General features: G+C 37.4%; 1 protein-coding gene across 3 annotated transcripts in view; it reads right to left on the reverse strand.

The window, feature by feature from the left end:
- The window catches only part of PLD5 (phospholipase D family member 5), a 484,123-nt gene that overhangs the window by 197,205 nt on the left and 261,195 nt on the right, over positions 1 to 25,723 (reverse strand). For all 3 annotated transcript variants that reach the window (XM_007535606.2, XM_007535607.2, XM_060192042.1), the window contains exon 3: positions 16,420 to 16,588. In XM_007535606.2, the coding sequence (XP_007535668.1) occupies positions 16,420 to 16,588 (169 nt within the window). The remainder of the gene's footprint in view (positions 1 to 16,419; positions 16,589 to 25,723) is intronic.

Below are 25,723 nucleotides of genomic sequence, written 5' to 3' on the forward strand. Positions count from 1 at the left end.
TACATATATATGTATGGTTTCAATCCAAAAAGGATAAAGGGTTAAGTATATAAAGCATTTGATGATATACTTATGAGAAAATGAGTTTTGGATTTATTTTATGCTCACATGTCTTTTAGAGACAAAAACCTACCTTGATTTTTTTTTTTTTAATTTATGACATGAAAGATAATGCATATACCCATGAAATTCCTTTTACTCATTTGGAGTTATTCATTCAAAGCCAGAAGATGGTGGTCACCATAGTGGCTCACAGGTCTCCCAAGGTCATGTATCGATCCTAAGTTTTAGGAGCTCTAGTAGTGCTACAGGCCCAGCTCCACAGTTGAGAACAGTCACTTTTTGGCAATAGGCAACAAATATTAAGTGATTAGTATAAGCACAGACCATCTGTTATTTAGATGTGCAGGCTGGCAGTCCACGCACTAATGACAGTCTATTCTATACCATTAGAAATTTAATTATTCTCAACAGGACTTGCTTAATGATAGTTATCAAAATCATGTACCCCATGAGGTATGAACATCATTTTTCCTGTCTGGGGCAGATGCAAAGTGATGAATAATCTCATCAAATCAACAATGTACCAGGAAATAACAAGGGCATACATACTATCAGGGACAGTATATTTGTAACAGAGACCTTGGCCGCTGGATTCCTATAGTAACTAGAACATAGCGTTGGGACTGCTCCAGCATCCATTCTGGCTAAAAAGGGCAGGCCGACTAGGCAGTCTTTGCAGGATCATCTAGTAATGTCTGAAAGAGCTTCAGAGTCAGCTTTCCTCTGTTCCAAAGGGGGAGGGAACACTAGGAGTGCCAAACACTTCAGTTCCTTCACAATCACTTGTGAATTGGGCAGAGGGTCCCACACAGAACAGAGGTGGCTCTCCTTCAAATATTCAGTCTCCACAGATCCTAGCTTCTACCTCAGGAAATAACCATGAGGGTGCTTATGTGCTTCCTGAACATTCCATAGAATAGCACCGATTAATTTGTCCTCTAATTTCACTCTTGAGAATTGATCCTGAACATGTGAGCAAAAGATAATTTTCTATAAATACAGTTAGTGTACCAGATTCATTTAGAAAAAGAAAAAAAAAAACAAGGAGAGCAAAACAGCTTAAATGGTTAATAACAAAGAAATTGTTATATAGATTTTTCTTAGTGATTCTACTTCATTGTATAATATGCAGTCAATTTGAAACAATGTCTACTAGTGTTTTTAGTAACATGGAAAGATATTTATGGTACAATGTAAAGTTCAAACTGAATATAAGTTTCATTATATAATACTTATGCAATTATGCATAAAAGATCAAACTAAAACTTTCTATTGATGGTCATGTGAATGATTTTGTTCTTTCATTTATCTGTAGTCTACAAATCTTTATAAGACACTGTTATTATTATTATAAAGAGAAAGAAAATCCAACATATTATAAAATAAAGTACTAAAAAATAGGTCTAGTGAAATAGTTCACTTGGGTAGTGTACTGTTTTATTGTGAATACAAACTAGGGTTGAGCCTCACTGCCACTGCATCAAAAGAAATTTCGGTTCTGTGTTTTCTCTCTCTCTCTCTCTCCTCTCTACCATCTCTAACTTCAAAAAAATTAACAAATACTTAATTCATAAATTTGAAGCTGAGGATTTAGAAGTGCAGGCATGAGGTCTTAGAGAAAAATCGAGAAACTAAGAGACTACCACTTTAAAGAAAAGTTATGATTTACTCCAAATGTTTGAGTATAATGTCTTTTGGGTCATGTTTCAGTCATGTCCAAAAAAAAAAAAAAAAAAACCCCTGGATTTTAAAATCTAAGGTTAAACTCTTGCTAAGGATAACTCTCAGAAATTAATATTGCGGGAGTCGGGCTGTAGCGCAGCGGGTTAAGCGCAGGTGGCGCAAAGCACAAGGACAGGCATTAAGGATCCCGGTTCGAGCCCCGGCTCCCGACCTGCAGGGGAGTCGCTTCACAGGCGGTGAAGCAGGTCTGCAGGTGTCTATCTTTCTCTCCTACTCTCTGTCTTCCCCTCCTCTCTCCATTTCTCTCTGTCCTATGCAACAATGACAACAACAATAATAACTACAACAATAAAACAACAAGGGCAACAAAGGAAATAAATAAATAATAAATAAAAAAATAAAAATAAAAAAGAGTGTACACTAAAAAAAAAAAAGAAATTAATATTGAAATGATGATTTCCCTAGGAAACATACTGGAAAGCAAGCAAGAACATAATTAGGATTACTGAACAGATGGAAAAATGAGAGCATGGAGAAGAGGCAGGAATTTAGCACAAAGAACAGGGTTGAGGCAGCATGAGAAGTCACAACAGCCAGACAGTTCTGCCTAGCAGTGGAGAGAAGTCTTCACAGGCCTGCTGGCTGACAGCTCCTTTCACTGTTGCTCTAAATGCTGTATCCCTGTCCTCAGTTTATCTTTCTCTACCACTAGACTTCAGTTCCATGGAGAAGGGGAGGGAGTTGTCACTGACTATTTGATTTTGTATCCCAGGGAAAAGCATAGGGCAACAGTACCTGTTTGTTTAATTAAAGCACAATAAAAACATTTTTGTTGCCACATTTTAGAAAAGAGTGATAATTTATAAGCATCTACTGAGTCTGGATTTTGTAGAATATGGAAAAGTTGATTTTTTAAAAAAAATTTCTTTATTGGAGGATTAATGTTTTACAGTCAACAGTAAAATACAATAGTTTGTACATGCATAACATTTTCACATAACAATACAACCCCCACTAGGTCCTACTCTGCCATCATGTTCCAGGACCTGAACCCTCCCCCATCCCCGAGTCCTTTACTTTGGTGCAATACACCAGCTCCAGTCTTAAGTTGTGCTTTGTGTGTGCTGTTCAAATTCTTTTTTTTTTTTTTTGTAGTTGGATTTGTTTCATTGAAGATGCCTTTAAAGTTTATATGTAAAAGAATTCTGCAAATATTTTCCTCTAAGTATTTGATAGTTTCTTGTCTAACATCCAAGAGGTGATGAAATCTTCTATTATTACTGTGTTGCTGTTAATATATCACTATAGCCCTTTCAGTAGATGTTTGATGTATTTAGATGATTTCTCATTGGGTGTATAAATGTTAATAATCATTAAGACCTCTTGATTGACTGATACTCTGAGCATTAAGTAATGTCAATCCCTATCTTTCAAAATTTTATTTATTTTAAGGTCTATTGTGTCAGATTGGGAATAGCTCTTCCTGTCCCTTTTTTGTGGTTCATTGGATCATATGGTAGTTTTCCATTGTTTCACTTTGAGTCTGGGATTCCTTCAGACAACATACGGTTGGGTTGTGTTTCCTGATCCATCTTCCTACTCTATGCCTTTTAATAGGTGAATTCAAGCCATTAACCTTTATTGATAGACTAAAGATATTTTAATGCCATTATTCTAAAAATTGAGAGTGTTTTGATATATGATACGTTTATGATTAAGTGACTGTTTATAGGCGACCTTTCAGAACTTCTTTCAGGGCAGGCTTGGTGATAGTTGATTCCCTCAGTTGTTGCTTGTCTGAGAAAGTTTTTATGCCTCCAGCTAGTCTGAATGACAATCTAGCAAGATATAGTCTTGGTTGAAAGCCTTTTTCACTGAACACTCAATATTTATTTTGCTATTCTCTTCTGGCCTTTAGTGTTTGTGTGGAGAAATCTGCTGCTCATCCTCTGTAGGGTTTTCCTCTGTAGGTGACTCTTTGTTTTTCTCTTGCAGCCTTCAGGATCCTTTATTTATCCTCATTCCTTTCCAATCTAAATTTGATGTGCCTTCGTGATCTTTTTTTGAGATCTCTTACATATTTCTTAGTTTTATTTAATTTTTCTCAATTTTTCTAATTCTATTTTCTGCCTCACTTATTCTCTTCTCTCTCCCCTCTGTTGTTTCTGTAGCTCAATTATTTTGCTACCTTGTTCTAATACTGTATTAACTTATTCAGCTAGTTGTGCTCTTAGCTCAGCTATTTCAGCTTTCAGCTCTCTAACTACTTCCAGATTGTCAGTGTTTTCTTTTGGAGTCTCATTTGCTGTTTCCCCATTTCTGATTCTACTACTTTCAAACTCTTTCCTCACTCCTGTGACTAATGCTGCAATTAGTCTTTGGACCTTGTGCTCATTCTTATGTGCTTCTACCTTTGGGATGGCTTTATCTGGCCATTTGTCCCATTTCTTCAATGTTTCTTCTTGGTTTAATCATTGTATATGGTCTGCTATGAGTTCCCTCTAGCAGTACTATTCAATCCACTAATCACACTTGCCTGGATTGACTAATGTCTAAGTAAGTTACTTAAAGAGTTCACAGTTGTGGAAATTAACAGTTGTTTCAAAGTTGTCTCAGTACTTGAGGTGAAGCAGGGTGGCTGTTAAACCCTCTTTTGTTCTTTATATTTCCTGTAGGCTATGGGAGGCTGTGGGCTTTTTAACTATAAGTAGATTTTTTAACTTAATTGCCCACTCCTAATCTAGAGATAAAACAGGGTGGGGGAGAGAAGGAAAATGACAATGCAAAGAGACTCCCATGCCCCAAGGGCCCAAAGTCCTAGGCCCAATTTGGCTTCCCCAACAGCAGCCAGAACTAAGTTGGGCAGCAGTGCTTGGCCCTGTGAGTTTCTAAACAAATCCTGTTTGTACTCCATGGGATCTGAGGGAATTATTCAATGTGTCTCCAAATTCACTAACACAACAATGTGGAAAGGCTGCCACTATACAGTCCCACTTCCAGACCACTGGGAGTGTATGTCTGCTCCTGAGTTGCCTGATCAGGTCTCTGCCTGCAAGGTCAGCACAGGGCCTCCTGCCTGCTGCTCCAGCCTCCAAAGGATAGTAGTAGCAATGGAGACTCACAGTTTCATTTGGTGAGCCTTAGGGGATCCTCTCTTCCAGTCAGCAGTTTATATATTGATAAAACTCAGACCAGAGATGGTACCTCAACTGGCAAACTGCCGAACTGTCACCAGCTTCTTGGGAGTAGATATGGGCTTTCAGTCCCAGGAATCTATCCTTAGGCCTCTCTCTGTCCATGACCCATACATTTTTGCACTCACCCGTGGCTTGGTGAATTCCCAAAGTATTCAGAGTCATTTATTGCTCTGTTCTCAGGTGATCTTCTTTGTTATTCTTAGTTGACCAGGGAGAAGAGCTACTTTTTGAATTTTTTTTCGGGGGGAAAGATGTTATTTTGAAAGTAGTGGATAGTCCATCCATAATTTGATGCTAATTTCATGTTGATACTCTATAGGGTTTACTGGATTAGTATTTATCCTACAGAAGAAAAGTATTTCAAATCTAAAGACAACCATTACATTTTTTTTCTATTTGGAGCCATGTGGTTGGCAATAAAGACAGAAGAATATATATGACAAAGACCCTAGAGTCCAGTAATATGTGGAATTTTCACATATAGTTTCTAGCCTTCATATCACTACCGGTAGAATAAGCAGAATTATATTGGAACTAGTAAAAGTAGGTTAATAGACTGGGTGGGGGAATGAACAAATTGGACTCTGTCTTGAACTCTCCAAGAACCAAACAATGTTAATTAGACTGGGATTTGTTTTTCTACCATGTACAATAAATTTGGGTATTCTGGGTAACCTTTTTTTTTTTTAACCTTTTTCTTTATTTCCTTTTTTTTTTAAATAGAGATAGAGAAAGATAGGATGAGAGATAGGGAGAAAGAGAAGGAAGAGAATTACTTGAAGCTTTTGTCATTTCCCTGAATCTTCCCTCCTACAGATGTAGACTGGAGTCTTGAACTTGATTCCTCATATATGGTGACTGGGATGGTTTTAAAAAGTCATTCTCTATCCTAGATTCCCAATGGAATCCCCACATCACCCATATGTAAGCATATATATTAGTCAAGAGGAACGAATTTATCCAAATGTAGCAAGAATCCTAAAGATGCCTTCTATTTCTATCACTAGCCAGCTGTGGGAGACTACCTTCACCCTCCCAGTCTTCTATCTTTAGGTGAGGGTGTAGGTTTTCAGGGATCTCCTTTCACCTTTACCAGATAAGAATGTGTGTGTGTGTGTGTATACACTTGCACCTCATTCTAAAAACAAGGGGAACAGATTAGGAGTTTCTAGGAGGTGGTTGACATCTGAAGACTCACTGTGGGTGCTTTCTCATGTTTCATTTGCAGATGTGTGTTAGGTATTACACAATGGTTGCACACTTCTCTTTCTCCTTTCTCATGTAAACCCTGAAGAATCTCTTTACTTAATATTCTTATCAGAATTACTGTAATCTGTTTCGGTATAAATAGAGATTTGGACAGACAACTGAATGTAATTCCTGCTATAAGATTATATACACAGCCCACTGATTCAAAAGTAAATCTCCTGGTCAGATAAAGATAAATAAAAATGAAAGTAGTAACTGTCTTATGTGTCCCATTATTTGCTGTCCTACATATCCTATCTAATCAAATTCACAAAGCAATCATATTAAACAGTCATATTACATTAATTTCATAGAAAAGGAAATTGAGGATTGGATAGTCTCTTCACAGTATGAAAAGATTGTCATAGTGGGATTGGGAAGACAGCATAATTGGTAAGTGTGCATATGTCTGATGTTTCTTATGGCTTGTAGTTTTGTGGTTATGTGATATTTGTAAAAGCATGAAATGGGTTTGTGTGCATTTATAACATAGTGAGATAGGTAGTGGGGAGAGTTATCATACCCACTTTACCCTTCAGAGCTGTTGTACCTACTTGCCTGCGAAAACAACCCTATTCTTTTAGACCCATTCCTAGCCTCCATAACTTAGCGACTATTGTCCTTCTTACTATGTCATGAGGCAATGCATGGTATCATAGTTCATAGGGATATTTGTATTTAAGCTAAAGGTGTCCCTTGCATATTGGATTTTGAATTCATAACTATATTTGTCACGATACATGATTTAATGCCACTAGAGCCCTAAATTTCTGAGATAAAGCTGGCTTTCCAACTGTCAATGTTCCTAGTGGATACTAATCTGTTATTTACAGTTGTGCCAGGAGGATGGTATGGAGCAAAGTCACAGTTAACCTGCTGTGAACATGGGAGATAAATAAATATTCACTGTGGAAGACACTGAGAATTGGGATGATTCAGTAGTGCATCATAACCATGCTTTCCTGGCTGATGAGTTACTCCATGCCATTAGAGATTTCTTATGACTAAGTCAATAGGATTTCTCAAAAACAGAGACAGTAGGCCTCAAGAGGGTTCAGGGTAACTTCCCTGAATGAGTGTATCCTAGACACCTAGATACCTATCACAAGGAGATGAGGGGTCGCATTGATGTGCCATCAACTGTACTGTAAACCATTAAACCCCTCAGCAAAATAAAATAAAACAGAGGAACTCCCTTTCCAAGTTAGGTTCAAAGTCCAGTTATAGTTCTCATACCTGTAAGAACTTGGATAATTCATGTCCCTATATGTGCCTCTTAACGTACATGTAACAGTTCATTCAAGGATTTTGTTCTGGGCATATTATACAGCTCAGAGGTAATCCTCAATATAGTCTACTTTATATTAATGGAAACAGTGGTGATTCTCAATTATTATGGTTAAAATTCTTATTTATTAGGGGCCAGGTGGTGGCACGTCTGGTTAAGTGCAGACATTACAGTATGCAAGGACCCAGGTTTATGCCCCTGGTGCCCACCTGCAGGGATCACCAAGTGGTGAAGCAGGGCTGCAGATATCGCTCTGTCTCTTTCCCTCCCCTCTCAATTTATCTCTGTCTCTATCCAATAAGTAAATAAAAATATAATAAAAAGGAACTTAAAGAAATTCTTATTAATAATTGAGGAGACTTAGTGTCCTTGAAGCCCAGTCATCTTAACGGGACTTAATCCCTTTTCTGCCACTTCTGGGCTCTGGTACTTTGGGGACAAAGTAGTGTCTGGTGTCTGGATTTGTGATAGGCTGAAGGATCAGCAGGGATTTGGATAGGAAAAACTGCTCATGGCCATGTGGGTACAGAGCCGGGACTGGATCTTACCTGCCAAACGGCAATCCATTCTATGGAAAGTCATCTTGTCAGTTATAGAACTAGCTGCTGGACCTTGAAACTCCAGAAAAATGGGAAGGATCCATCATTTCCAGTGCTGTGGTGGCTGCAGACAGGTGGGAAGTCAAGGAACACTGATGCCTTGGATTCCTGCCTCCTTCCCCAGCCCCCTTTAGAAAACTATTCTATCCTTGTCTGTCATATACTCTAGTTCCTAAACCACCTCCCTACTTTGCTTCTTGCTCCCTGAATATATGTTTCTTTCTACCCTGTCTCTGTTTCCTCCAGTTACTCTCCTAGAGTTCCACTCACTCACTCACTCACTCACTCACTCACTCACTCACTCACTCATTCACTCACTCAATGTCTCTCTGTCCAGATCTGAGAGCTTTGTATTACTCCAGCCTAGTCCATGACCAAGTACACCATCTTTCCAGAACTTCTTCCCATACTTTGGCCCAGGACTTGCTGACAGTGAAGAATTCAGTTTACAGGGGTCATATATGATGACACTTATTTCTGTGCTGCTTTCCCAAAGTCCTGTATGAAATATGTTCACAGCCTGACCTTGGTAGTCCAGCCTTCAACCCTCAAGCTATTAGATCCTCTCAAACAATCAGGAGCAAAATGATTGGACTGGGGGACAGAAAGAGAGTCAGATATCTTCATACAATGCCTTTATCTTGCCTCGTGCCCTTTTCCTGTTCCCTGCAGATCCTTCAATAGTAGAATTGGTAGATGATTATGGGAACACTTTACTACCTTCATATCCCAGAAAGCCATCTTGTCTTTATCCTTTGTGGGGGAGGGGGAGGTGTAAGATAGGGGGATACCTAATTTCAGAATTTAAAGGCATCTCTACTCTGCTAACTCAGCTACTGTCTCAAAGACAGACCCGACCTCCTAAGAAATAAAGCAGCTTTTCCATTTGAGTGCTGGCTACTATTTTAGCTAGTACTGAATCAAGCTTTTGGGACATTGTCTTGGTTCTCTGGACAGAGACCTTTGCAGCTCTTGATTCTTCAGATTGCTAATTCTCTGTCTTTCCAGATTCACAAACAGCTACTTATTTTTAATAATTCAGCATTGATATTTAAAGCTGACATGAAAGGAGATCTTAAAATACCTAAACCTAATCAGTGCTAAGGGATTAGCTTTAAAAGTTCCCATCATAAGAAAAAATAATGTAGTTATGTATGGTGATATATCATGATTACAAGCTACGTAAGAATACACAAAATAGAATCTTTACATTGCACACCTGAACCTAACATAATGTGTATATATAACATTGCATATAATTTTGTATGCCGTGTACCACTCAATGAACAAAAATCCTTGCTCTTTTCACCAGATTGCTGAACAATTAAGACAAGAGAAAGAGAGAAAGGAAGGAAGAAGGAAAGAAAAGACTGAAGGGCCATATATCCACCAAACTAGTACTGCTTTAAGATTCAGAAGGAACTATGAGTGGTATTTTAGCTTAGCTGGCAGAACATCAGTCACTTAACCTTATCGCTATGGGTTTCAGTACAAAGGGATGGATACATGGGAGAGACAGCAAACTACCAAGCATTCTCTCTTCTTCATACTTGTTCTCTCTTCAAAGACCACAGTCCACACTTAGCATTCTGTCAAGGGGAACCTATTGCAACAGTAACTTGGCCACCAGAGAAAACCTGGTCACTTGACTTGACCAGAGGAATAAAACATACATGATCACAGTGAAGAATAAACCCTTCTCATGCTGCTATCAACACTGCACCTCCCATATTCACCATTCCTCACCATATCTTTTTGTGAAGAGGCAAAGTGAAACTAAACTATCTGTACTCTCCAGAAAAGTAGCTGGCTCTAAACTGCAAAAGAACTTGTTAGGTGAATTAGAGGCAGTGAGGAGGCTACTATTTTGTAGGAATGATATGACTCTCCTCAAAGACATTTGTTCAAATTGAGGTTTTCTCCTAAGGGTTTATTGTGTGAGTCAAACCACAGCCAGATTCACTGTCAGTTACAAAGAATGTGAGGGGCTGGGTGGTGGCACATCTGGTAGAGCACATGTTACCATGTCCAGAGACCCAGGTTCTAGCCCTTGGATCCCACCTGCAGGGGTGAAGCACACAAGCAATAAAGTAGTGCTGTAGGTGTTTCTTTCTTTATTCCTTTCTATATCCCTCTTTCCTCTCCTTTAATTTATCTTTATACAAAATAAAGATGTAAAGAAAGAGGAAGAAGGAAAGAAAGAAGGAAAGAATGAAAGAAAATAAATAAAGAAAAGAAAAAAGAAAAACAGACCATGGGAAGCTGAGGGTTATCATGTAGACACCAATAACCTGAGTAGCAATGAAAAATATTAACAACAAATTCTTAAAAAGTAAAAATTTAAAAAATGTTGTGAGTTGTTACAAAGGTATTTAATAAATTCTCAGGGTTTAATCTTCTATATACATCTGTAGTATTCACCTTCATACACTTGAAAATCATGCAATTAGCAAATACACTCTCCTCGATCTAGCTCTAACCAACATTCCCCGAGTTGACTTTTCCCTTATACACTTAATCATTGGCCTATAAAACTGCAGTCTCTACAAATGATTTCTTCCACTCTGCCAGCCCTCCTCCCTCCAGCTTAAAATGTTTGAGTAATGCTGTTTTTTGTTTTTTTTTTTTACTGGGGGTGTAATACACCAAACCCAGTCCAAGTTCTACTTTGTGTTTCCCCTTTATGTTCTCATTTTTCAACTTCAGTCCATGAGTGACATCATCCCCTACTTTTTTTTTTATTATCTTTACTTTTTATTTTTTCTTTACTGGGAGGATTAATGATTTATAGTCAATAGTAAAGTACAGTAGTTGTACATCTGTAACATTTCTGTTTTTCATATAATAATTGAAACCCTTCTAGGTCCTCCTGTGCCATCATGTTCCAGTACCTAAATCCTCTGCCCACCCTAGAGTTTTTTATTTTGGTGTAATACACCAACTCCAGTCCAAATTCTTCTTTGTGTTTTCCCTTCTGTTTTTATTTTTCAACTATGAGTTCCCAGGAAAACATACCATAGTTTCCTAAGTACAACTTTATGGCTTTATTCAAGCAGGCTGAAAGGCAGGACCTGCAGGCAGCACAGTATTAGTTGGAGACCTCAACATATCACTCACAGCAAGAGACAGATCTTCAGGACAAAAAAAATCAACAAGAAAAAAGAGGGTTTACATAGATGAGGTGATGTTTAACAGATACATTCAGAAACTCTCATCTCCTACCTCACCCCAGAAAAGAATATACATTCATTTCAAATGCACATGGAACATTCTCAAGGATCAACCATGTGCTGGAATACAAAGGCAGCCTTAATAAATATGTGAATATTGAAATCATAAAAAGTATCTTTTCTGACCATGAGGAGGTAAGGTTAGAAAACAATCACAAACAACAAATAGACATAAATAAACAACATCAAAGGACATAAATTATGGTGAGGTCATATATGATACAGCAAATCCTAGTAATGGAATTTTCAAATTCAACCCAATTGCCAAATAATTTGATTATAGCAATAACTATCTTTTGCCTTCTTAAATCCTAAGACAGCAGGAACCTCCTGCTTCCTCTATAAAGCCCAAATTACCCCCAGTCCTGGAATCTCTAGTGAGAAGATCTTTATATGCCATATATTAGACAAAAGGCTAATAACCAAAACTTATAAAGAGTTCACCAAATTCAGCAACAAAAACAAACAAAAAGAGATTACCACACTCAAAAATGGGGTGAGGATAAGAAAGAAAATTCACCAAAGAAGAGATCCAAAAGACATAAGAAAAAATGCTCCAAGTTACTGTTTGTCAGAGAAATGCAAATAAAGACAACAATTCTTGCTGACTCCTTGTTCTTCTCTTTAAACGTCCATTCATTTGTTTTAATCATCTTTGTTCCACACATGAGCAAAATCATCTCATGGTTGTCCTTCACTTCTTTACTTATTTTCACTTAGTATACCTACTTTTAGTTCTGCCGTTTTGTTCCAAATGACAGAATCTCATATATTATTATTGCAGAGTAGTGTTTTGTTGAACATATATCCCATAACTTTATCCAAATAAACTTGCAGAAATAATCACAACCGAACTGTCCTTGTGAACTTTGTGACAACTGTGGTGGTTGGGTAGAAGATACACAAAACTTTTATGGAGAGTGCGGTGACTTACACTTCCCATGTATGTATGTGAAATTATACCCCTGAAATCTTACGATTTTGTAAAACTCTGTTAACTCACTAATAAAAAACAGAAAGACATCATCTCAGCACAATTCAAAATTGAGTATAGTTCAGCTTGTGCTCTCTTCTCTAGGTATATTGTTGATTAAAGTGTGTCCTTACCACTTGAATTTGCACCTGGATTTGTCTAGCTTCGACATAGTCCATATGACAACTATTCATCAAATATTTACTGAGCATCTAATATATGTCAAACACTGAGCTAAGCACTGTTATACAAAACAAACTTGAAACCCCAATTCATCTGTTTCACCACAGCCCTGTGAGCGGTATGTAAGAAGTTGACTATTCTATAATGTTAATAATCATGGCACAGAAAGGTTCTGTCATTCTTCAATGATCCATTTCCTACCAGATCATTTGAACATGTAGGATCTTTTGCCAGGCTTGTCAAGCACGATATCAGAATGATTTATCTCAGTACTTTTCAAATGTTTTTGAGTATGTGATTTGCTTGGGGGGGGGGGTCTTGTTGAAATGGAGATTCTGATTCAAGCAGGACTCAGGTAGATCCTCTATTTCTTATTTCTTTTGTTTTCATAATATGAACCTCAAATATGCATGATTTCAAAGTTCCCAAATGGACTTTTATCTTCATACACACACACACACACACACACACGCATGCGCACACACACACACCGGCTTGTGAATAAATATGAGAAATTTCAGAGTAGAACAGACACCTCCAAATAAGATAAAAACACATCAAAGTTGTTATTAAAAAATACAAACTTTAAACCCATAGACATAACAAAGAATAGCAATCCTGAGAACTGCCTCAAAATGTCAGTGTCCAACTTGTCTAAAGCTTAGAAACAGGTAAAGCCTGAGGATGACAGCAAAAGTTGAATGCATGTGGCAGTTTCTGAATCTAAGTGATGGTGTAAGCTGGAATGTTACTGTGATGGGTGGGAGACCCCTTGCTGAGACCTCTGAAAAATGTTGGATGTCTCACATACCCTCTTAGGCAAAAAGACCCCGAACAATCCAACTCCAAGGTAGAGACTCACCAAAAACTATTTGTGAGTGTAGTTGGGTAGAGTAGATCACAGTTGGAAAGACAGAATGTATTTACATTTGGAGGATGGTTGTACCATTTTGGAATAAAAAGACAAAATTTAGAAGGAAAAAGGAAGGAAGAGAGATTTGGCTTCCCCAGAATAACTCTAGGATCTGAGTTTGAAGTCCCAGTGATTACATGGACGCACCATGCAAAAGGGAAGATTCACAAGTGATAAGGCAACTTTGTGTCATCTCTCCTCCTTCCCTGTCTCTTCCCCCATCCCCATCTGTCTTTTACCCTCTAACTGCAAAAAAAAAAAAAAAAAAAAAAAGCTCACTAGGAGTAGTATAATTGTTCAGGCATGAAGTCCCAGTGAAGTCCTAACAGCAAGAGGAAAAAAAAAAATGGAAAAGGAAGCTAAAGCTTCAAATTTCACATAGGAAGTCACCTAGAAAAATGAATCTTGTTACCCAGGAAGTGGTAGTATAGCAGCAAGAGATTTGTACTTGCAAACACGGAGGTCTGGGTTTGATCCTTAACATTGTCCATGCCAATACAGTGCTCTGATTCTTTATTTAATACACACACACACACACACACACACACACACACACACACACACACACACACACACATTTTTTTTAAGAACGTAAGTCTGATGTTTGGTGGTGGGTATAGTGTTCCATATACAGTTGCCGAGCTGATAAACTATATACTTTAAACCTGTACAGTAGTGTGGACAATTATTACTTCAATAAAAAGTTTCTGACAAACAGGGAGCTATAGAAATTCTTATGGAAAAGAAAATAACAACAACAAAAAGACAGAGGGTAAAGAAAAAGTTTCTGAAAACACTGGGTTAGGAAAGCACTCTGAAAGGAGAACAAGATGTTTGATTAGAAATATTCCTTCTTGTTTGGCTTCGTATGTTAACTCTCTTTTCAGTCACCAGGTTCCAGATGCCATCAGGATGCTGGCCAGGCTTCCCTGGATTGAAGACCCCACCAATGTGTCCTGGAGCTCCGCTTCCCCAGAGACCCACCCTACTAGGGAAAGAGAGAGGCAGACTGGGAGTATGGACCGACCAGTCAACGCCCATGTTCAGCGGGGAAGCAATTACAGAAGCCAGACCTTCCACCTTCTGCAACCCACAATGACCCTGGGTCCATGCTCCCAGAGGGATGGAGAATGGGAAAGCTATCAGGGGAGGGGGTGGGATATGGAGATTGGGTGGTGGGAATTGTGTGGAGTTGTACCCCTCCTACCCTATGGTTTTGTTAATTAGTCCTTTCTTAAATAAAAGAAAAAAAATGTAATGAAAAAAAAAAGAAAGAAATATTCCTTCTTCCTATAGTTTGGGAATGTGCTACATCCTGGACTGAATTTTACTATATTTTATTTTTATTGGGGGGATTAATAGTTTACAGTAAAAACAGTTTTTTGTACATGAGTAAAACTACTCAGTTTTCTGCAAAGCACTCCCACCCCCAGCCTAGGTCTTCCTCCACTATCATACACCAGGACCTGAAGGAACCTCCCTGAGATCCCAACAAGAGTCCTTTACTTTGTGCAGTACATTAAACACCCCCTAGATGTAACTTTAAAACTGCTATGGACTCCAGCCTGATACACATTCTTCACACACACCACCCCCCCATTTTGCACAGAGTGTCTTTTGCAACCATCTTATTTCTGCTTCATCATTTTATGCTGGAAGTCTGTTAGGGGCATAGGACTTAGTTCATAGGTTTTAAAATTAATAGTCAACATATGGAATATGTAGATCCAGACCTGATACAAATAAAGCAATCCTTGACTTGAAGCCTTTGGTGTCAGTAGACAACAGCACTGAAAGATAAGGAATGCATTTTGTATTTGGATGGGACATGGTCTGTGACACTAATTACCAAAGATGGCTGCCACTAATTCTATTAATTTCAATATGCGTGTTCATTCTCCAATCTTGGATTTTCAACTTATTTTGACCAACAGAAAAGAATAGAAATAACATTTTTTGATTTCAGAATATAGACCTTAGATAACTCAACAGTTTCTGCTTTTATTCTTTTAAGCTTCAACTACCCTGTAGAGAGTTTCTGGCTACTTTACAGAATGACCAAAGACACCTGAGGTGATTGGATATGAGAGAAGAGTCATTTTGGAGCCTAAAGTCTTAGGTAAGTCACCTCAGTTAAAGCTATGAGGATAGAAAGTGAGTTATTTCTGCCAAAGTCATACATAAATAAGCTATTGCTGATTGTTAGATGACTAAATATCAGGATGGCACATATAACAATAAGTACTTGAAGTGCCTACTTAAACAGTTGAGACAGAAAATTTCAAAATACAATTTCTAAAGTCTTCAAATAGTTTTTTATTTGCTTTTAGCCATCTTCTAATTTAAAGATAATCCAGTTGAATTATGAATGTCAAAGCCCTGATGTGGTTATGATTCTTATCTCTGTGTAATATATTCTGAATATAAAAATATAACAAGAATATAAAAATATAACCAGAATCTCTAGGAAATTACACTCAGAAATAATTTAAATCACTTAGTCAGTATTCTAAAGGTTTTTTCTTGTATTTAGAACATTTCTCTTCCTATTAGCATAACAGAAAGAATAAAAAATGTACAACTATGTTGAGAAGGTTGGCTCCACTATCAGAAAAGTTGTCATTGGGTCCTAAGGGCAAATAATGATATTGATTAACCAAATATATCCTTCAGCAAGAAGTTATGGAATTATCAATGTAAATACTATAAAAAGACAAAAAGATCTCTTGCAAGTTGTATAAAGCAGAATTCTGGGGTGTACATCTATAAGAATTATAGTGTATGTATCATCCCAAAGTTGTCCCATGCAGCAATGCTATATCAAATATGTATAGAAAGATGAAACATAATTTTGCCTTTGAATGCTAACATTCTAGTATGAGCTAGGTGACATGATTAATGATGATTAATGCTGCATGAGCATACATGTTATGATAGACATGTGCTACAGATGAAGTAGACTATAGACCTTGAGCTCATAGAATGGAGGACAGGAATACCAAGTGAGTAAAAGTCATCACACACATTGGGGATGCAACTTACCTGACATGCTGATGGATGACTGTGGTTGAGATCCCAATGGGAGGATACTATGTCAACAGACTTTTTGGCCATATTGAGTAAATTCATCCAGCCTTGGAAAAGTGATAGGTGAAATGGTGCATTTTCTGAATAGTTAAGGCCTTCAGGAATATTTTCCACCAGGGCAATTCTTAGAAAAGATTATGAAAAACAAACAAAAATACAGTCAAATTTGAAGTCCCATATATTTTATACGTGTATACAGAGACATCTGAAAAATACACTTTATTCCTTCTGAATGTATACACTCCTCATAGTGTACATTTTCCACCAAGGACTTCCTACATTTTCCTTTATTTCTGTATTCTGAAAGTTCATGCTTTTTTTTTGTTTTGTTTTTTACAATTAGCTCTTGTATTTCATAAAATCATGGTATATGGCACTAATGCCTAGACTCAACTAATGTTGAGAAAATATCCACAGCTTCCTACACAATCTTCTTCTCAAAATATATTCATTTCCCCCTTCAGTGAAACTATTATATAAGATACTTTTGTGACCTACTACATTTTTACATACCTCTGGTTTCTAGTGCAATGTTGAATATACTAAAGTTCAATACCTAATACCTAATACTTAAATACTAAGTAATATCAATACTAAATACCTAATATTATTGCTTAGCTTTCTAACCTAAGGAATAAAGTGATACTGAGGAGAAAGTTATAGTAAACTGCTGTTGCAAGCTTTATTAAGGTTGATGTTGGTATGCTTCTAATTCTGCTTTTAAAAACCCCTTCTGTTTCATTTGGTTTAATCTCCCCTGCATTCTATTTACATAACACTGTATTCTATTTACATAACCTCTGTTAACAAGCACCACCCTCCCTCCAGGGCATTGGTGGTTCAGTGGTAGAATTCTTGCCTGCTCTGCCCCCTCTCTTTGTCATACCCTGATTTTCACCAGTCACTTTTCTTTCCACCCTCTCTGTGTCGCATCCTGTTCCCACCCTACTGGGCTAGTATATTTATAAAGACAAGATTGTTTGTAGTAGTTAGTTTAGCTTAGCTTGGTATAGATTGCGCTGCGTCCTGCATGAATAAAGAGATACTGCGTACAACCCAGCCATGAGTCCCGGGTCATCTGTTACCCGCCCGTGAAGCCAGCCTGGCGAAAACAACAGGTTGAAAAATAACAACTGTATAAAATATAACAAATACTAGGAGTCAGGTGGTAGTGCAGCGGGTTAAGCGCAGGCGGCACAAAGCACAAGGACCAGCGTAAGGATCCCGGTTTGAGATCCTGGCTCCCCACCTGCAGGGGAGTTGCTTCACAGGCAGTGAAGCAGGTCTGCAGGTGTCTATCTTTCTTTCCCCCTCTGTCTTCCCCTCCTCTCACCATTTCTCTCTGTCCTATCCAACAACAATGACATCAACAACAACAACAATAACTACAACAATAAAACAACTAGGGCAACAAAAGGGAATAAATAAATATCAAAAAATATAACAAACACATAAAGCCTCAATCAAGCCCTAACTAAACTATAATCAAGAATACCTAATAAATGTGTGTGCTTTTAAATATTACCAATTCTTTTTTTATAACTTTATTATTGATTTACATAATTATGAGATTATAATTATGGGTATAATTATGATTATGGGTATAATTCCACACCATTCCCACAACCAAAATCTTGTGTCACCATTCTTTCCATTGGAAACTACAACAGTTCTCCCAAGGTTACAGATACAGGTTGACTATTATTTCTATAGCTATTTAACTCTAGTTATATATATTTGACAATTTTTTCCTATAGTCCTGCCTCTACTCCTTTCTTTTCTTTTTTAAATTTAATTTATTTATAAAATTAAAAATAGGGCTGGGTGTTGGCACACCTGGTTGAGTGCACATGTTACAATGTGCGAGGATCCAGGTTTGAGCCACCAGCCCCCACCTGCAGGGTGAAAGCTTTGCAAGTGGTGAAGCAGTGTTGCAGGTGTCTCTCTCCCTCTGTGTCTCCCCCTTCCTCTCAATTTCTGGCTATCTAGTAAATAAAGATAATAAAAAATAAAAATAAATGAAAATTAGAAAATATTGACAAAACCACAGAGTAAGAGGGGTGAAATTCATAAAATCATGGTATATTGACAAGACCATAGGATGAAAAGAGTACAATTCCCCACCATTCCCCCTACAAGATCTCCAAATGAGCAAATTTTTAAATACTTTGTTTATTAATGAGAAAGATAGGAGGAGAGAGAAAGAACCAGATATCACCTTGATACATGTGCTGCTGGGGTTTGAACTCAGGACCTTAATGCTTGAGAGTTCAGTGTTTTATCCACTGAGCCACCTCCCAGACCACATGAGCACACATTTTTCTCTAATTTAAGAAACCTAACTTTTCCTTCAGCTCCTAATTCTCATGAAGAGACATACAGTGCTTTCAAAACAGAGGCAATGTTTTATTCATAGCTATGTATCCCACATTCAGGATACATAATTAGAGTTCAAGAAATACATGTTTGAACTAGAGAGCTTCCAACACATAATTGAGAACATTCAGTAAAACTACTGTTTCTTTTAGTGAAATGTGTTTCATCTAGCTATCTTTGAAAACAAACAATACCAGCACATACTATGCTGGAGATCAAACTCAGGACGTCATGTCTGAAAGCTCAAGGCTTTAGTTACTGTGACCTTTCCTGGGCTGCAAAGATATATATTTTAATTTTATCCAATGTTTTTATATTTATCTTATTTATTTTCCCTTTTGTTGCCCTTGTTGATTTTTATTGTTATTGTAGTTATTATTGTTGTTGTCATTGATGTCGTTGTTAGACACCACAGAGAGAAATAGAGAGAAAGGAGGGGAAGACAGAGAGGGAGAGAAAAAGACACCTGCAGACCTGCTTCATCACCTGTGAAGGGACTCCCCTGCACGTGGGGAGCCGGGGACTCGAACCAGGATCTTTACGACAGTCCTTGCGCTTTGCACCACCTGCGCTTAACCCGCTGCACCACCACCCAACTCCCTTTTATCCAATTTTTAAATTTTGAGTAATTTTTTATTGTTACTAGTTTGTTACAAGATTATAAGATTAAAATGTATAGCTCCACATTACACCTACCACCAAATTTCTGTAGCCTCACCCTTGCACCTCCCAAAGATAACCAATATAATTCTAACCAGTCTTACAAATAGTTTGCTTGCTTCTGTTTTGTTTTTAATTTTTAATATTTATTTTCCACATATTCCCTTTTTAATTGTTGTCATAGTTATTATTGTTGTAGTCGTTGTTAGATAGGACAGAGAGAAATGGAGAGAGGAGGGGAAGACAGAGAGGGGGGAAAAGATAGACACACCTGCAGACTTGCTTCACTGCCTGTGAAGCGACTCTCCTGCACGTGGGGAGCTGCCGGCTGGAACCAAATTCCTTATGCCAGTCCTTGGGCTTCGCACTATGTGCACTTAACCCACTGCCCTACTGCCAGACTCCCTTGTTTGGGTTTTTTTAAATACTGTTCTTGGCAAGTTTATGTAAATCAGATCTCTAGATTCTACATGAGTGAAACCATTTGGTAGTTGTCTTTCATCTCTCTACTTATTTTGCTAAGCATAATCACCTTCAGTTCTATCCATTTTGTCCCAAAGGACACAATATCATCTTTTTGATTGCAGAGAAGAATTCCATCGAATATATATCCCATAACTTTTTTAGCCAGTAATCTGATGATAGGCAATTAGGCTGCTTCTGCTCTTTGGTTTATCATCAACAATTCAGCTATGAACATTGGAGTGCATATGTCCCTTCTAATTAGTGTTTAAGCATACACTGGATAAATGTGTAAGAGTGAATTTTATCCATATTCAAAGCACAGTAATCTAAGCTAATAGAAACTAGACAAGGCATGAAGAAATAATCCCAGATAATCAGCAGTTTGTTTCCCTAAATTTAATGAATATTTATAAAAAATTCAAACAAAAATCCTGCAGAAAATAAAACTAAAATATAGCTGCTAAAAAGAAGAACTGGGGCATACCTGGTTGAGCATACATGTGCAAGGACCCAAATTCAAACCCCCAGTCCCTACCTGAATGGGTAAAGCTTCAAAGAGTGATGAAGAGACATTGCAAGTCTCTCTCTCTCCTATCACTATCACTCTCTCACCCTCTCTATCTCTCCGTATCTTTATCTCCCCCTTCTATCTTTATTTCTGTCTCTACTCAATAGATAGACAATGTAGTAAATTAAAAAATAAAAATAGAACTTAGAGATACAAATTTTACTTCAATATATAAAACATTCTTAGAAAGACAAAAGAAGATTCAAGAAACCAGGTAACCCAAATGTATACAAAGTGGTATATAGAGTAGTTGTATAATTGCAAATAGTTATGTACTATCCATTTCTTAATACAATGTACTAGGACTTCTGATAGACAAATGATCCCTTGAAAAATCTTTAGAACTTGTGTTTTCAGTTCTGAATCCTTGTATAGAGTTCTGGGGGAATCTATGAATGCGATCTTTATTTTTCCTTTATCTCTAATTTTTTAAAAAAGCATCCCTGCAGTTATGAAAACAGGTTAGAGAAAAGCACAGGGATGGTAGAATCACAGATATGATATATATGATTCTGTCACTATTAAGAATTTTTACACCACAATGCAGATACAGCCCATATCTGTTCATGTGTTCAGTTTGATACCAAGTCCTCAGGTTTGGGTGCTGTGGTGCCTTTCTCTTCCTCTGTCTCTCTTTTTTTGCCCTAAAAAGTCAGCCTAGAGTGGTGAATTCCCATTAATGATAAACCAGCCAACCAACCAACCAACAAACAAAAAAAATCAATAGATTTTATTATTTTAAGACTAAGTAGTACAGACCATATAGTACTACTGTATCACAAATTTGTTTTAATATCTAGCTTTTAAAGAATATTACTGCTTACCTTTGTAATTTTGTATTTTTACTTATTAATTTATGAGCATGTAAGGGATTGAAAATTTTTATAAGATAGTCAAAGGGGGTTATTTAGAAGTACTCATCATATATACCTACCCCCAACTTTAGAAACATTCTTGCCATTTTTTTCCATTCTATAAGCATTGGAAGTGCTAGGTAGGATTATCAAGAGACGTTTTCAAAGAGAAGAGAATTAGGTCAAAGCTGAATACAGACAATACTCAGTACCAGCTATACAGGTGAAATGTATAATGAAGAAAGTACTAGAACAATTAAAATAGGAAAGTGAAATCCCATGAAAGTCAATGGAGACTGTGTTTTTTATTATTAGTAAGCACTAAGGCAAATTATCAATTTACACTAAAATGTATAACAGAGGCATCATCCATAGTCTCTGAGACACGTTCATATTTTGGTAATGAATTTTGGAGAAAGTTCTGGACCAAAACCCTACGTTTTTCTTTTCTTCTACTTTCATTAAGCCTGCAGATGTTAGATGCCTCTCTCTGTGACACAGAGTTTGTTGTCTGTGCATGTCTAGAAGAGGTTTCGCGAAATAAACTTCGGGAGATGGGCGGTAGCATAGCGGTTTAAGCGCACGTGGCGCAAAGCGCAAGGACCAGGTATGGAAACCAGTTCTGCTCCCCACCCAGGGGAGTCACTTCACAAGCGGTAAAGCAGGTCTGCAGGTCTATCTTTCTCTCTCCCTCTCTGTCTTCCCCTCTCCTCTCCATTTCTCTCTGTCCTATCCAACAATGACATCAATATCAACAAACAATAATAATTACAACAATAAAATAACAAGGGCAACAAAAGGGAATAAATAAATTTTAAAAACTTAAAAGAAATAAACAAAAAAAGAAATAAACTTCAAGATGCTTTATCTTATTTCTGTGACTTACCATTTTATTTTCTTTAATACACAACATCTGTCCACTCTTTAGATATCTGCTCTAATTAGAGTGTTTGAAGAAGTTATTTCTATTCAGCTATAGAATTTGCTATACTCTTACTTCTCAAGCAAGAAAAGTTGCAGACAGACTGCATTAAAATTTACCTTCTGCACAACAGGGACTAACATAACCATAATTAGGGCAGAAATAAATAACATTGCAAATAAGAGAACCATATAAAAGATCAAGGAAGCTAAATGTTGGTTCTTCAAAAGAGTAAACAAAATCAACAGATCCTTAGTCAGATTTACAATAAGTAAATAAATAGAGAGAAAGAGGGAGAAGACTCAAATAGATACGACCAAAAGTGAAAGAAGAAATATCACAACAGACACTACAGAAATCAATGTATCGTGTGAGGCTTCTATGAACAACTATATACCACCATGCTAAATAACCTGAAAGAAATGGACAAGTTCCTAGATACCTACAAACTTCCAAAACTAAACAAAGAGAAACTAGAAAGTATGAACAGGCCAATCACAACCAATGAAATTGAAACATTTATCAAAAACCTTCAGAATAAAAGTCCTGGACTAGGTGAAGCTGAAAAATAAGAAAATACACAGCAGAACTTGGACTGGGTTGGGTGTATTGCACCAAGTAAAAGACTGGGATGGAGGGAAGGATTCAGGTTCTGGAACATGACGGTGAGGAGGACCTAGAGGGGGGTTGAATAGTTATATGGAAAACTGAGAAACGTTATACATGTACAAACTACTTCATTCTATTGTTAAGTGAAAATTATTGATCCCTCCAGTAAAGAAAAAACATGTCCAGTCTCTCTTTGGAAGATGGAACATTCTCTGCTGTTGTTGATCCAAGTTGAGGGCAAGGTCCTATGGGAGCCCACAAAGGGGTCTGTTTTGTTGTTCCTGATAGAGATGACCGTTAACAATAGAGAGAGGGATTTATTCGAGGTCTAGGCCCATCATGTCTGTTTGGGAATCTCAGGACTCCCAGAATAGGGCCCCAACTGATGGGGTGGCCTAGACAGGCACTCTTAGGCTTCTACATATTTTTTTTACATTATTAATCAACAGATGTTTGATTTCCATTAACTTTTAAAAACAATAGCTGCAAAGAACATGAGCTGGAAATAGCAGATGTTTCCATAAATTGAAAATGTTCTGATTCTGTTTCTATTAATTGAAAATGTTCAGGCTGAGGCATATTTTAATTCTAGCTCCATAGATGTACCAAGTGAAGAATGACAATAGTTTTCTTAAGGGAAGAGACATATGGTGGTAAAGGAAGTATTATAACTGTGGCTCCTGCATTACTATAAAAAAACATTTGTACAGATAATATAACATATCATCATCAATACTCAGTCCTGTGAGACAGGTGTGATCTCAGTTTGGAAGATGAAGATAGCAAACCCCCCAAGTGGCTGGCCAAGTATCACTCGGTGAGAATAATGTCATGGGGCTGGGATATGGATATAGGTTTGGTTGGGTTCATGTATATTTCAGAACACTAGGTGGGCTTATCCAAGAAGGTGTGCTACAGGCATATTAGCTCTATGGAGAGAAATACAGTGTAATGGTGAAGAGCAGAGGCTGCTGTCCTAGAGGGAAGATCGCTTATACTGAGGTCCAGATCTTATCAGAAGAGTGAAATGCATCTGTGGCAGTCCACCTGTGTCCTCTTTCTCACTCTATAAGCCACTATGACAAGAAGACACACTTACTAAACTCAACATTTCTAAGTACTGGTTCAGATATGAAAGAAAATTGGTGAAGTTAGAATCACGTGGAGGATTTAGATAAAAGGAGGAAAAGAGGGAACTGAATACACCTCCCTCTGGATATTTTACCAATGTAAGATATGAGCAATGAAGTGGAGCGTTCACTGATAAAATGACTGGTTCTATTCTCATAAAGCTAAGTCCTCTCACAGGAAGACTGCAGAATGAAAACAAAATGGGTTGGGGCTGGGTGCACTTGGTAGAACATTACCATCTGAAAGGTATTGGGTTCAAGCCCCTCATCTTCACCTGTGGGGTGGAAACTTCATGACTAGTGAAGTAGTGCTGCAGATATTTCTCTTGCACTCTATCTCCCCTTTCCCTTTCAATTTCTCCCTATCATAAAAGTTAGGAAATATACATCAAGGGAGTTATTGCTCTTTGATACTTGGCAATGATACCAGTTTTACTATTGTTAATACTAGTACAATTAAATAATGTATGTTGGGGGGAGGTCAAGAGTGTTGGCTTTGTGTCAGGAACTCTGCCAAACATATTTAATAAATACATTAATGAATATTTACAATGATTATCTGAAGGAGATGTCTAAGTAGAAACTATTTCATTAAGAACTTTATGGTGTCATTTTAGGTCTTTCTACTAGATTGCTTCTTATATTGACTCACTGCAGACTATTGTGCACTTTTGCTTTCAGGTATATATTTTGCCCTAATTTATGGATAACATATGTATATTTGGCCTGTCTCGTGGGAACTGGTCTTTATCTAGGTTTTAGGACTTTATTAGGAAGTGAACCCCCCAAAATGGAATTAGAGAATCCTATGAGAAAGGAAAGGTCTCATCCAAGTAATGGAGTGTGATGGTGTCTTTTGCTGTGCAGAAACTTTTCCATTTTATGCAGTCCCATTGGTTTATTTTTAATTTAATTAATTAACTAGTTAAGTAGTAATTAATTTACTTATTGCTTCCAGGGTTATTGCTGGGCCTCAGTGTCTGTACTATAAATCCAGTGTTCCTGGAGGCCATTTTTTCCCATTCTTGTAGCCCTTGTTGTTGTTATTATTGTTATTGTTGTCATTGCTGCCATTGTTGTTGGATCAGACAGAGAGAAATTGAGAGAGGAGGGGAAGAGAGAGAGGGGGAGAGAAAGATAGACACTTGCAGACCTGCTTCAACACTTGTGACGTGACTCCCTTGCAAGTGGAGAGACAGGGGCTTGAATCAGGATCCTTACCCAGTTCTTGAGCTTTGCGTCATGTGAGCTTAACCCAGAGTAGTACTGCCCGTGATTTATTTATTGTTTTAGTCTTCCATGCAATTAGATTTATATCCTTGAATATGTCCATAAAATTTAGGTAGAAAAAGGTTATGCCAATATTTTCCTCTAAGCATTTGATATTTTCTGGTCTAACATCCAAAGTCCTTAACCCATTTGGAGTTTACTTTTGTGTGTGTGTGGTAAAACATAGTGTTTCAATTTCATTTTTTTGTATGTTTCAACCCCACTTTCCCAACACTATTTGTTGATGAGACTCTCCTTTCTCCATTTAATAGTTTGGGCTCCCTTGTCAGAAATTTGATGACCATGGGTGTGGAGGCTTTGAAGTCTATTGATAGGAAAGTCAGAAAGGTCTTTTTACATATACCTTCAGTTTAAAATATTCAGAATGCCAAGTTGCTGTATTTTA

The sequence above is a fragment of the Erinaceus europaeus genome, chromosome 6, assembly GCF_950295315.1.
Source record: "Erinaceus europaeus chromosome 6, mEriEur2.1, whole genome shotgun sequence".
NCBI lineage: Eukaryota > Metazoa > Chordata > Mammalia > Eulipotyphla > Erinaceidae > Erinaceus > Erinaceus europaeus.